The 14,825-nt window shown below is 38.3% G+C and overlaps 2 protein-coding genes across 2 annotated transcripts in view; both read left to right on the top strand.

Annotated features, from left to right (window-relative positions):
• The window catches only part of LOC105619830 (sonic hedgehog protein A), a 43,465-nt gene extending 30,489 nt beyond the window's left edge, over positions 1-12,976 (top strand). The window contains exons 2-3 of the mRNA XM_012201347.1: positions 9,828-10,089; positions 12,270-12,976. Of these exons, the coding sequence (XP_012056737.1) occupies positions 9,828-10,089; positions 12,270-12,976 (969 nt within the window). The remainder of the gene's footprint in view (positions 1-9,827; positions 10,090-12,269) is intronic.
• A 1,748-nt stretch (positions 12,977-14,724) lies between these two features.
• The window catches only part of LOC105619980 (short transient receptor potential channel 4-like), a 7,189-nt gene continuing 7,088 nt past the window's right edge, over positions 14,725-14,825 (top strand). Inside the window, exon 1 of the mRNA XM_012201493.1 lies at positions 14,725-14,778. Within this exon, the coding sequence (XP_012056883.1) occupies positions 14,725-14,778 (54 nt within the window). The remainder of the gene's footprint in view (positions 14,779-14,825) is intronic.

The raw sequence follows: 14,825 nt of genomic DNA, 5'->3' as shown, positions 1-14,825 counted from the left end.
TACGAAGAATGAAGAAGAAAAACTGATGCAATCTAGATTCGCAATGTAGCGATAATAAATCTTTCTAGATAAAATTATCAAAGATTTGAATAATGTACTGGAAACTATTAATAAATCAGACTGTTTTGAAGATCGCTAGAGTATACAAAATGATATGAATAGCATCATCTGGTTTACACATACCATATTTTAAATGTGCAATTTGATCAATGTAAAATATTTCTCTTGAAGTGTAAAGCTAAATTCCGAGGCTTTCAGCTTCATTCATCGAATTCGCAGAAAACCTACTTTGCGAAAGTGTATTTTTGCGTTTCGCTTGCACCACTAATGAAATTTCGCGGAATTTGCTTTTTCAACCGATAAATTTAGAATGGAATCTTGACTAATGTCTAGAATCGTATAATAATAAGCAGAGATCACTTTTATTCGTTGTCAATTTATTTATAGCGGCGGTATTTTCAGTGCGAGTATACTGACCATCTTATTTTTTTCTTGCTCTCTCACAGATCCCTTAATGTGACCTAATGTTATATACCGTATTACGTAACTTGCTATATTCATGCAACAATTGTGTACAAAAACTTTTTCATTTTCCGTTAAACGGCAAGAATCAGTTTTTATTATAGACATCTACAAATCGTTTTTATTCCATTTGGAATGGTTTTTAATTTTGTAAAAATTTTCTATGTAATTATTGCTTTAAGCGATGCCTTAAATTTAGTTTATTAAGCTTCTTTTCAATAAAAAGAAAAATAATAATGGAAGAATCGAATTTGCTTGATTAAAAAATAATTTAATTGTAGTTATAAAACCAAATTATACATTCATATATTCACAATTATAATTTATAAAATGCTGATTGTATTAACTAAATTATTAAAAAAAGTATTAAAAAAAACTAAAAACTATTATATTAACTAAATTTTTCTAAAACATTATATTAAGATTTAGAATCCGGACCGTTTATTTTAAATAAATCAAACTATAGTATGAAACTTATTAAGGATCAAAGTGAGATATGTTTCAAATAATACATTAATACGTATGTATTTTCAAATAAATTAATTTCAGATATGACTGTGCACTGATAATTTTCGGATTTTCAATACAATCAATTTGAAACACTAATAATCCTTTTTAAATTAAATTAGGAAAATATGTAAAGAATTTTTTAAAAAGTTATATTGCGATATGGAGCCTCAAAAGATTTCGCGAAAACCAGTCAGTTTAACGGAGCAAGACTCTTAGTTATGACTTCATCCCGACCACAAATCAAGGTGACTTATCACGCGCGGTAGAAATCACAGATAAGAAGGTAGAAATAGGGAAAGAAAGAAAGAAAAGAAGGAAACTAGTCATGGTTCTGCTTCGTGTGGAATCCTCCTTACTTCTCCGTGCGATCTGTCTCGATCTCCTTACAGCGAGCTCGACGAATTCGCCTTATAACCCGTGATTTATAGTGGCATTTACGAGGAGTGTCGCTATAAAGTTCCATAATCCTGTCCCCACCACCCTGACAACGTTGGCGAATTTTTTCAGAAGTGACGTGACACCCCCCTCGACTTGAGACGCGCCGCGCGTGCAAACTTTCAGACGTGCTAGCATTGTCAGTGATAACGATTTTTATTGTCGATAGGAAATAGAACATGCCAGATACACGTCAATTTGAATCGCCATGAAATTTTCACTACGTGAATGTCCTTATCGCCTAGATATTTATCGTCGAGATTAATACATTCAAAGAAATGATGGGTTTCGCCTTCGTTCAAGCTAATCAAGCGACATGACAAATTGACGTTGACGTATCTGATTCACGTGAAAAGATTTGTCGAGTGTTCTAGGAGATAAGGTAAATCATGTATCATTGATATTCAATATCAGGTATATTTATCTCTTTTATTATGGGTAAGCATTTCATTAAATTTCATTAAAATTTTATTAAAAACAGTGCTTGTGAAAGAATTATGCTATCTCATTTAGTAAAGGAAATAGTGATCTCCTTGTACGATCATATCTCTCAGATAAATAAATTTCTGCTAATAAAACACTCTTTAGGATTAGATAAAGCGTTGGAATTATCGACAAATGCGATCATAAACGGGAGACATTGGAGAGACGCTGGCTATAATTTCCTGATTTAAGGGCACGTGACATCTTTGTCACGTGTTGTGGGTGAATATTGTGACAGCGATTAAAACCTCGTTAGATCGGATGCGCACCAAGCATTTCTGGGGACCATATACGAGATTTAGAGCCCATCTATAGGGTAGGTCCCGGAGTGCTCGACGTGGTGGTGGTGACGGTGGTGACGGCGGTGGCGGCGAAGAAGAACGTAGAGAGATAGGATCAGGCAGCTACATCCTGCGGGATCGCAACGGGCCCGGGCAGGGCCGGCCCTGCCGCGGTATCTAATCTGGCCACTTTCGGAGCCGCGGGTAGCCGTGTTTTGGCCGGGGATCGTGTTAAGGGGATTTACATTCATTTCGATCCTAATAACCCGATCCCTCGGATTCCGATTTGGAACACGATATCCGTCCTCTCTCGTATACATATACCTTGCTCCCTCTCCTTCACCTTCTCTTGCTTTTTCTTTTCCCCTCTCGTCTCCCGTTTCTTTTTTCTTCTCCTCTGCTAGCGCAACAAGCTCTTAAGTTCAGGGCATCAAGTGTCTCCTAACTTTCACCCCTTTATGAATGCTTTCTTCTTCTTATATCGCTCTTTCCTCGAGCCGGGTGCAGTTTGAAAATATCTACAACTAAATAAAACTGAATATTCTTTACGATACTTTGATTTTATATCATCTTTATTCTATTGGGTTCGTGCCAACTAACCTATAATTTAATAAATGTATACTAAAATTTAAATCTTCTGCGTTTCAATTTTTCTTCAACATCGGCACGAACTTTCCGGACAACCCAATATAATTCTATATTCGTGTGTATCAGGTTAGACATCGGATTCTTGCAATTACGTATTTTATTAGAAATAGATTGGGAAAAATAAGAACAAAATAGAAATTTCTTTTTAAAAAATTCATTCTAAAAATGCATTCTAAAAATGCGTATTTGTTTATATGTATTTTCATATCTTGTCTGCATACAAAATCCATTATCTACTGATAACACACACATTGACTGTATTAATATGATTTCACAATATATCAATAACACAAAGTATTCTCTCTCTTCTTCTCTCTCTCTCTCTCTCTCTCTCTCTCTCTCTCTCTCCTTCTTTTATTCTTATCTTCATATTTTGTTCAGACCTGTTCTCACGCGTTCTCCGTCAGATCTTTCAATTTCTCATTTGATGCAATTTCTTTGACGTAATCTCGCACGTTCGCGACCACGAAGGGGATATCGATATGGATAGCCGGTCGCTTCGCGAGACAGAAGGAGGAAGCCGCACGAGAGCGATCGAGCAGCGAAGCGAACAGTGGAAGCGACGAGGCGTGCTTTGATTGCGGTGGACGAGGCATCATCACCCGTGGTCACTCTTCGTGGAGAGCCCGAGGAGCCTGTCGACGACGGGCGTGACGTGCCTCGGGGCCAAAATAACACGCCCCTGGTATCATCCTTCCCCCTCGTCCCGCCACGTTCTCGCTTTACGGGTCCTCCTCGGACTCTCCCTCCCCTTCCCCTGCCCCCTCGCTCTCGTCGCCATCACTCTGTCTGATCCTCCTTCACCTTTTCTCTCTCTCTATAGGTAATCCGTTCCCACAGACAAAAGGGCCTCGCGGTCCGTCGACTTCGATCTTCCTCCGCCGTCTCGATTGTCCCTCCTCGCGGTCTTGTCTTTCGCTCAGGTATGTAATAAGGATGTAACATGAGCTCCCCGGGACATGACGAAACCTCGATCGATCCCGCGACAGGTTCGAGCCTCCTTGATCGCGCGCGATCCGGGAGGATCAATCGGACTTTCCAAGAAATTGTACAGCCGGTCACAGCTAGTGAGAAAACCAGAAGGATTCTTGATGACTCGGTAAAGGCATTTGAATGTTCTTTTCATTGATTATCTACAACACAAATTTCACAAATTTCAGAACGCAACGATCAACAAGTTGTATAGCGAACATTTGCGAAATAAGATTAGAAAATTGAATGTTTTTAAGACGACTAATACCCATTTCTATCACTGTAGATTAACTAGATCAAACTTAGTTTAACTTACTATTTTTTTTAGTTTTAAGAGTTAGAAAAAAATAAAGAGCAAATTAAACCGACATTAAAGTTGATCTACATTGATAAAAATATAAATAAGTCCGCGTTCAAGTCTAATGTTCATTACTTTTTTTTATCTTGTCCTAGTTCTCAAAATCAGAAGAAGATAAAGAATAAGTTAAAGTTAATCTACATTGGTAGAACATAAGACGTCCAGTTTTATTTCATTATTTAAACCAATGAAAAAAATTGTGTATAATTAGTACAGTATTCTGATAAAGTCCAGCCATATGTTTTAAGAACACTCTGTATATATCAACACTTCACACTACTCTGAAAATATTAAAGAGCTACTTTTTAAAATCTGCAGTTAATACCCACCTGAGCCTTTTAAGTTCTTTTTTGCCTTGTTGTCGCTCTCGTCCTACAGTGTTGCAACTTTGTGCTATGCAGGTAAGCAATAAGGATGTAACCTGATCTGCTAAGAGCGCAGAAACACAAGGATCGAAATTACGACAGGTTGAAAATTCCTTAGCGAGATTGATCGTCACATCGATCCGTTTCCCGGAAATCGCTTATTGGCAAGATACGTTCGTTGTAAGAGAATTAATTCAGATTTTATTTAAAGAAATAATATTATAAATTTTATTCTTTAGATTATAAATTTTCTATAAAGAATTTAGAAATATTAAATACATATATATTTTGACACTTTTATTTTCCATATGAATAAGCTGCGCTTAATAAAATTTGCTTTGACTAATAGCCTGAAAAAAAATTAACCACTGTGGATTGAATTTTCAATTCACAATCTTCGTGGAGTTAAACTCGAGGAGATATTCGTTGTTTGACGAACTGCTAAAACAAAGAATGTAGATTCGTATGGCATACAAATGAACAGCTACGAGGCGAAAGAAATCAGAATAAAGATGAAGGAGGAAGAGATGAAGAGAAGCGTGAGATAGGTCGTTCCGGCGCAGGAATTGCTCTTCAGTCGTTACTGCTGGAACCATCTAGAGAGCTCGACAAACACTCGATGCACCTCGCACGATTCTCTCTGAAAGCACGACTACCATTGTTGCCGTGTCATCTCTTCCCGTCCCGGGCCATTGTCCTTCGTGCACCGATCGCGTCTCATTTCGATAGTCCCTTTATAGTCGTCGATTAATCGAGACGAATCAATAATATAAAGAGAAAGAGGAATTGGGCTGTAAGAATTTTCATAAAAATCTGGAAGCAAGAAATGGTTGCTTTGATGTATAGTTAATCTTAAAAGTATCCATAAAAGGATTTAAAACTGTCCGCGCGCGCTGCGGACTCCTCTCACTGTCTGAGAATTTAAATCCTTGGCGATCAGCGGAATTGATAAAAGTACGGACACGACGTCGACCGTGTGGGTGTCACGAGGGTTACCGTCGAGGCGGAAGTGGCTTCCTGGAAGATCAGCTGACGCCTGGGCGGTTCGTTTTGTTGCACGGTGAATGGAACATTGGGGACCCACTCCCGAGGCCCTCGAATGCGGCCAGCATGCGGACGGCGGGAATGTCGGGAAAGAGGTGAAGGGTGGTGGATCGCGAGAGAGGAGGGGGTAAAGCAACGAGCACGTTAAAACAAGAAGATTGGAATAAAAGGTTGGCCTGGCCGCGGGAAGGTAAAGCCAGAGCGGGCCCGGAGGTGGAGAAGAAACGGAGAAGAAACCGGTGGGGGCGGGGCTCCGTCTGTGGATGCTGGTATGGAGCCCAGTCCTGCTTCGCACACCATCTTCCTTCATCTCGGATCCAACCAGACCCAACCCCCTTTCGAGACAGCAGTACGTGGCCCATCTTCGGGTTCCTTTGCTCCCGCCGTTTCTTCTACTTTAACGTGCTTCTCTTCTTCACATTTCTCTATCCTCCTTCTTTTCCACTTCCATCTTTTCATCCTCTTTCTTTTCATCCTCCTTTTGCTCCTTGACCTCCACACCCTTGGCCAGCGTCTCCAACTGTTCGGCAACACTCCGACGTCGTTTGTCTCGACGTCCCACTTCTTTGTTCTCGGCAATGGCTCGACAATTTTGCGGACGTTATCTGGGATTTATTTAACAAGCCGTAATATGCACTGAGGGCAATTAGTATCATGCCAAAACAGGGAAATTAATATCGCTTTAATGTCGCTACGTTGATTATATATCACAGAACGCATGCATGCGAGCGAAATCGCGGACGCGCGAGAGTTAACACGAGTTTACCCATACGTTTAAGCGATAAGATACGAAATATGTAAACGAGGTGTAAGCGACATGCGCTTCGTAATTAGTGGCTATCGGGACCAAGTGATGAAGGAGAGATAAAATAACATCGAGTCAGAACACGAAGAGAGCACCCTTCACATGATGCGACTCATCATCTCCCATCAACCTGACTGGTTTCTCAGCTACTGGCAGCTCACTATTTATAACATCACATATGTGTGTGTGCGTGTATGTATGTGTGTGTGTGTGTGTGCAAACCTTTTATTTGCTTATAAAAATTAATTGGATCTAACTTCGTAAGAAACTAAAAGAACTAAAAAGTATCGATAAACTTTTACAAATAACAAGATGTGTTTCATTACACACATTATTTTATAGTACAACAACAAAATTTGCCACATTGTTAGCCGTTGTTTTATTTTCCGATTAGATCGAGAACCATTATAATAAGTGGCCGAGCGATATTCCGAATGACGATGCTCCTTCAAACGATTTCCAAGAAACTTTCATCCTCATACCTCTTACAGAAATTGGGATTGGCCCAATTCCATTAAGGTCCTTTCTGTGAACTAAAGCCGCGGCTTCCCTTTTGCGTTTCACACGAACAGTCGTTTTCGGGAGCGTTCAGCGCGCGTACAAACACTCGGCTAAACTTTTTTCGATTTCCGCCCCGTAATTCTTTTCTTCCTCCCCCACCCTCACACCTTCGCGCAACGCTCCTTATCCCTAATGTATTACGGACCGGGTCATTTTTTACTCGAAATGGATTTTCATAAGACATTCTCGGCTTTGGCCGACCGCGCGCACTCCTTCTCACTCCATCATATCCTGTATCTCTTCAACTCCGCCAAAATATTTGTAAATAGATGTAAAGTCTGGGAGGGGCCCAGGGGGTACCCTGCTGTGCGAACAAGGCTCCCCATAGCGCACTACGGCCGATATATCTCTTGGGCCCTTCACCATTCTTCCCTCTCTTTATATGAGACTCCTTCGCAGCCTTTTATACCTCCCCCTCCTCCATCTTCTTCTTCTTCTTCGTCTTCGTCTTCGTCGTCGTCTTCTTCTTCTTCTTGACTCCGTCGTCATTCTCATACTCTATTACCTCGGTTCTCATCGTGCAGTGCAAGGACTACACGAAAGCCAAAGGTGCATGAGAAAATTTTCGAGGATCGATTTTTGATTATAATCTTTGTATCAATATGTATTCAATATTTTGGTAACAGGTGAAATCAGAATATACATTCTTGCATACACATCCTATATTTATATTGTTTATAATTTGTTCGATATCTTTACACGGAAGCGACATTATATTGTTTATAATGTGTTCGATATCTTTACACGGAAGCGACATTATGAGGTAAAAATGTCTTATTTCAATCACCATAAAATGATCGATTCATTTTAAATGGATTTTTCCAAGCGAAGCATAACGGTGATCCTTCATTTCTGCCGGAAATATGCCAAGTCGATCGAACGTTGACCATATTATTAGATATTTCTAGCTGAATCAACTTCGGTTATAAATTTCGCGAAATGTATTACACACGAGGGAGAGAATTAAAGGGCATCTATTCAGCGGATCAGTTTTAGATATGCCGTTCGCAAAAGTTCATTTGAATCTCAGGGATTTTAATAGAAATTCATCCGACAACCGTGCAATTCACTTGCGGCAATCGCGTGCACGTGGCGTGAAGGTTTCCACCGGTGCGGCGAGAGGATCCAAGCCCATGAGCACGAGGAAATAAAAAGGAGGCAAGAAGAGGTGGAGAAGGAAAGGTGGGACCGGTCCCCCGAGGGGGACGAAAGGGCCGTCGTCTGCACTCAATAGGGGCTAATTGCCGCAAGGAAAGCTGCAAATTCGTGGACATTGTTAGCTCCGTTCCATTCTCGGTTAATGTCGAACGGGTCTCATTGTGGCCGCGTGGATCGCGAGACCGATCTGCTTCGTGTTCAACGCACACCATCGAGTTACCGCCATTGAAATACCACTGAGAATAAAAAGGGGTGAGATGGTAACTCCGCCGGAGTGTGTAAAATTCGTCGCGGCCGCAGCGCGTTTTCGCGATCGACAGGCTCCTCACGACGGATGGATTCTTCACGAAGGCTTCTGATTCCCTTTACCTCCCTCTCCCTTACTCCTCCAAGAGTCAATTGTGCCCTCTCCCGAAAATTACTTTCTTCCGCACACTCGGTTGGGAATAAAAAGTGCAAAAGGAACTCCTTTGGTAACTTCGGGGAAGAGAATCTGCTCGATTTACACCGAGTGCGTTCACGCACAAGCGGGTTTGTCTGTGTCCTGATCAGTCAACCGCATGATACTGCTCTGCGTGGGCGATTGCCCTCTGAGAATCAATTTGAACACGGACCTCGGACGCTTCGAATGCTCTTCGACAATGCCGCGGCTTCGGTCAATGGGGACTCCCTTGCATTTGGCTTCTCGCGCCCTCGATACGCCGCGTTCCGGATTAAGCCCGGGTTTACATGGGTCCTGTGCTATTGGGGCCCCTGTCTCACTGAGTCGGCTATCCATGCTTCGTTACGAGAACGCATACCCTATTGACTCACTGGAGCACCGCCTGACTGTCGTCGTCGTCGATGTAAAAGTAGACAATAAGAGAGAGAGAGAGAGAGAGAGAGAGAGAGAGAGAGAGAGAGAAGAGAGAAGTGATTCCAGGCAAGAAGAGAGGAAGCGACTCGGCGTGACTGAATGATCCTCGACATCGGCCGTATTTATATTCCTGTTTGCCCGCTGATTCGCCATGGATCTGAGTCCGTTAAAGTCTCTTAAAGATCCCGGACCGATCTTATAACCGGTCAAAATACGCATTCATTTTCCTAACCGACGATTCTCGCGACGGAACGATTGCTCTGTACCTGACGCCACTGGTCACGAAGAAAGCCCCCCTTTTTCCGCGTGCACCATGAAATCGGCTGAATTCCCGGGTTTGGACCGAGCCAAGGCGGACCGTCCTGCACGATGTTTTCAAATCGTACGGAAATCGTATTAAGTGGAACTAACCGGAAAAGTGATTTGAGATGAAAGAGTTTCTCGCTGAGAAAAATGAAAACCAGTTCTAATCTTAAATTTCCGAATGTATACTTAACTTAAATTCTAAATAATACCAGAAAAAGTCCTCTGAAAGCTAAGAGAAATATGTAAAAAGTCTAGAGCAATACTTTAAATCCCTAAAAATACATTTCAACATGTCAGATTTTGTGAGCTTATAGCATTAAAATAAACTTAGATAATATAATGTTTCTTTATGTCCACCATATTGTCTAAATAATCAAATGTATTGTAAATCCGGTTATTAAATGTTCAAGATTAATTTACCATATACATTTACATTAAAAAAAATGATTATAATTGCTGTTTCTATCCTTAGACTAATGACAGTCTACCAATCTATTATCAATCTTGAAATGTAATATTACAGAGGTGCAAGGAGAAACTTAACACTTTGGCGATCTCAGTGATGAACCAGTGGCCCGGAGTGAAACTGCGAGTTGTCGAAGGTTGGGACGAGGAAGGCATGCATGCGACAGATTCCCTGCACTACGAGGGACGTGCCGTCGACGTGACGACGAGCGATCGCGATCGCTCCAAGTACGGGATGTTGGCGAGACTCGCTGTTGAGGCAGGTTTCGATTGGGTTTACTATGAGTCCAGGTCGCACATACATTGCTCCGTCAAGTCTGGTTAGTAATTTCCATCATATCGTATCTTAAAACGTATTATCAAATGAAATGCAAAAGAATGTGCAAATTGCGATCGAATTGTCTTGTCGTTTCGAAGAGAGCGAGAGTATTAAAAGCGGTTAATCCGCGGACCTCATGTGGATTTTAATTGCGGTCATTTCGCTTTAATACTCGCATAAACGCCATGTCAATAAAGATGAGCGAATAAACTACCGGATAGTAGTTGTAATGATGTCATTTTATGCAATAAAGATGCTGAGGTTGGTGCAGTTGTATAATAACGTCGTTTAATGGAACAAGGATACTAAAATCGCCCTGTTCTTAAATCGCGAATGACAAAGTGACTTGGCGCCTTAAGTGCACGTATTACCTATATGGCGATATAAAATCGTTCAACATTGTTGATATTATTATAGATGTTTTTTTTGTCCTTGTTTAATAAACAATGAAGACAATGACACAAATATCACTAGTAGCGCCCCTCCAAATCTTATAATAATCATCTTATAATAACTATAGGAGCATTTTATAATAACTATAGGATCATTGTATCAAATACACAAATTAGATTAATTTTTTTAACAAACATCTAATTGTAATAAATGAATATTATGTATTTGTTTGAATATTATCTATTCTTTTGTGAAAATTGGCGCCACTACTTTATTCGTAATTTCTAAAGATGTCTATTTTACCGACTCTTCATTTTTCTCTCATTCATTGAAAATTCATGCGATACGCGATAATATTAATGCGAATATTCGCGAACTCAGATTAAATCCGATTATTTCTATCAAATTCAATTCAAGTTCGAATAATCGATTAATTAAACAACTTGAATATTTTTATCTGAAATATCTCGAATACTTTCACAACATTTCAGATATTTTATTAGATTTTAAAGAAATTATATGAATGTTATTATTAGCTTCAAATCGAATTCAATTCGATTCGAATTGAGATGTGAATCACCAAATTTTTTTGAAAACTCTCAAATAACATAAATAAAAAGCAATATAATTCATCAGTTTTCTTTGTTGCTTCATTAACGAAAAACAATTTTCAAGAAATTATAAATCTCAGATTATGAAAAGAATATATTATATTTCTGTCATATATGCTAAACAATAAGACAATGGAAGAAATTTCTAAATACACCAAAAGATGGCTCCTGCAGTATATTTAGAGATTCTATAAGAGAATTTGACGATTCCACGAGCAATTTTGTCAAAACAAAAATGAGAAAAATGAGTATATATAATATCTCTTTTTATACATCCTATAATCTTATTTTAATTTACTAAAGTTGATAAAAACGATGCGAATCAAAAATTTGTCATCTCGTGATCAGATTCTGTTATATATATGTATATATATATATAGAGTCTTTAATTTAATTATATCATAGCATCGTTATAATATATAATTTAATACTACAAAATATAATTAAATATATAATTTAATACTACAAAAAAATATTTTTAAGACTTTTTTATGTTTCAAGAAACGAAAATTATTCCTCAGAGTGAAATAATTCTTAATTATGAGAATCTTCTCGCATATTTATTTTCTTTTTCGATCTAGCGATATTTACCTATACGAGAGCAATCAACGATTTGTATTCGTTCCAGGCCACGGTTGGGTCTCGAATTTCAAAATAAATGCCGATAAATCAAGGCATGCCTGTCGATCCGAATTAAATCCGAGCATAGAAATTGGCGCGAAACCGATACGAGTCGATGTTGAGGGGACCGAAAAGGGAAACAATAGGGTGAAGGGAAGTCAAAGTGCAACAAAAAGTGTGAATGCGATCCATGCGTGTTTAACGCTTCGTCAATTTTCATCATATTAACGTTAATTAATCGACAGACAATTGTAAGAATACTGCGATGACACATTCTTTTTGCACCGTAATCTTAACATTTTTATAATGCATCCCAAAAAATTACATTAAAAGACATTCAATTTTTTTTAAATGTTAATATTTACAAATTTTTTTCTACATCTGTAGTTTTATTGTAGTTTTCCATGAATAGGATTTTTATAATAACTTTGTTTAGCTTTTTAGAGTACGTATTTAAAAAAAATATCAATATTTTTATTTTAATATTCATTTTTTTAATATTTTTTCTTCTTATTTATTTCATTATCTTAATTCTCTATGCATTCTTCGCTTTCAGAATCATCTTCAGCGGGTAAATCTGGTGGTTGCTTTCCCGGGAGGAGTTTGGTCCGAACGGAGGATGGTAGTACGAAGAGATTGGACGATGTGCGTCTCGGCGACCGTATCGCCGCTGTGGACTCCCGTGGCGACGTGGTGTACAGCGAGGTGATCGCTTTCTTGGATCGTTCTCCATCCGAGAGGAGACAGTTCATCCGATTGACGACCAAGTCTGGCCGAGTGCTCACGTTAACGCCAGCGCATTTGGTGCCGATGGAGAGTGGTTCAGTGTTTGCCGCCAACGTGCAACCCGGCGATAAGATCCTCGTGAGCGACGCCGATGTAGCGAGCGCGAAGAACGAGGTGGATAATCGTTTGCGATGGGACAGTGTCAACGAAACGAAATTGGTCATCGAGGAAGGAGTTTACGCTCCGCTTACGATGGAAGGTAATCTCTTCGTAGACGACGTCGTCGCATCCTGCTACGCCATTGTCAACAGTCAGTCGCTAGCACATTACTCCTTCCTACCGTTAAGGATTTGGCATAGCGTGACATCCTTTTTCCTGCAAAGGTTGGACGACGTAAAATACTTTGCGACAAGACATAACGATGTATCCAGAACAGAATCGACGATGAGAGGAGAGCAAGAGGGTATCCATTGGTACGCATCGGTGCTTTATTCACTGTCCTTCTACGTGTTGCCATCGAAAATGATCTACAACTGAGATTCGAAGCAAAAGAATTCGTGCAAAATGTAGAGTGAATCCTTAAAGACAAACTTAAGCGTTCTACGTCAACGAATGTCATGTTTTAAAGACTTTGAAGCTATAAAACTTAGGTGTTGATTAATTATCGGGACGTCGCCTTGTCTCTCGAAACTTTTTTTTATGGATCGTCGTTGTGGATTCCGGTTATACGAGTGTTAAAGATAGTTAATGTACGACCGTGGGGATGGAGTCACCGTTCCGAGAGAAATGCATATATTTAATACGTAGAACAAAAGACGTCGTCGTAGGCGAAAGACATAAAGTTGGCCAGTGACCTACTAGTGTTCACCGAATGACGTGTAGCATATATTAGATCTTTAGGACAATAGAAAAATAGATGAAAAACAGAAGCTTTAGGGAGAATTGGGACTTTTCTCTTCCACGTTTTAAATGTATGTATACAATATTGACATACAAATATTTCTTTTCTATATTTTTTAATATTCGCGATTCGTGTGCATCTCGTCCGATATACTTGTTTCTAAGATATCAAAGGAAATTACCTTTGTGTCATGGAAAAAGTGTGTAAGATAATTGCCGACTGTTCTATTGTAATGTTATTCCAAATAATCTTCTGGATGTACATGCAAGTAACGAGAAAGCGTCTGTATTTAAATATTCTAAAAGATTAATTTGTATATACCCCGCTTTTTTATGTTTCCCTCTTGTTGTGCGCAATGAGAAAGGGATGTGACCTGCTTCTTTTAACATTGCTTGTATCTCATAATTTAATGTATCCAACTGTAATGTATCCAAAACTGTAATTATGCGTCCGTTAGTCGAGATGCACTTTTTTTCTTTTGAAACAAAATTAATATAAATTTGGACTTTCGAAAGTGCAAATGAAAGGAAGTGCAAAGAAAATGTGACTAAAAAAAAAAATAGATATTGTCACCCTCGATTGTGGCAGTAACTATCGAGTACCGCTGTATAATAATAATAAGTCGCGTTACTCTCGCCGTGTCATATTTTTAATAATAGTCAATTATAATCAATATATTAACAAAAGTTAATTATTATTTTAATAATATAAGAATTATTTTTCATTAAGAAACATAATTTAAATTATCATCAAAATATTATATATATTATTATATATATTATATATATATTATTTTATATATATTATAATTATTATTATTATTTCAATTATATTATTATTATTATTATTATTATTATTATTATTATTTGTATATTGTAGCACACAAACAAATTATAAATTATGTATATACCCCTTCCCAAAAAACTGAATTACATTATATTATTAACGAAAGCAGATCATCGTGTCTTATTATTTTCATACAACAATTTAATATTTTTTTAAATTAAATAAATAAGTTAGAAAATTTAAACAAAGAAAGTCATATAACGTATGATGCACTACTCTATATAACAGAAAAATTTAAAAAAGTTAAGTCTTTTATTGTACTTATTGTTAATTTTCTTTTTTTCCTTTCTTTCTTTTTCTTTCTCGCTTTTTCTTCTTTCCGAAATTTACTTAAAAAATTCTAAAGCAACTTCAACTCTATACTGCAATAGATCGAAACAAAATGTAATTAACATAAAGAATATCTTTGATATTTTTTTGTTCTAAAAGATTTTTATATTTAATGTCTGAATTTTTCGAGCGATTGGATTTATATTTCAAAAATAGATCTAGTTTTATATAATTGTGAGAAACGAATATAATTTAGCGATCAGTCGTGATGACGGATAATGATAATGAGACAACAGCCGGAACAGAGGACGAACTTGAAAATGTAAGATTAAATAAAGGGTTGAAAAAGACGATTCTCTCTCTCTCTCT

Source organism: Atta cephalotes, assembly GCF_000143395.1.
Source record: "Atta cephalotes unplaced genomic scaffold scaffold00023, whole genome shotgun sequence".
NCBI lineage: Eukaryota > Metazoa > Arthropoda > Insecta > Hymenoptera > Formicidae > Atta > Atta cephalotes.
Note: the sequence above shows the minus strand (reverse complement) of the source record. Positions and strands in the feature narration are given on the sequence as shown.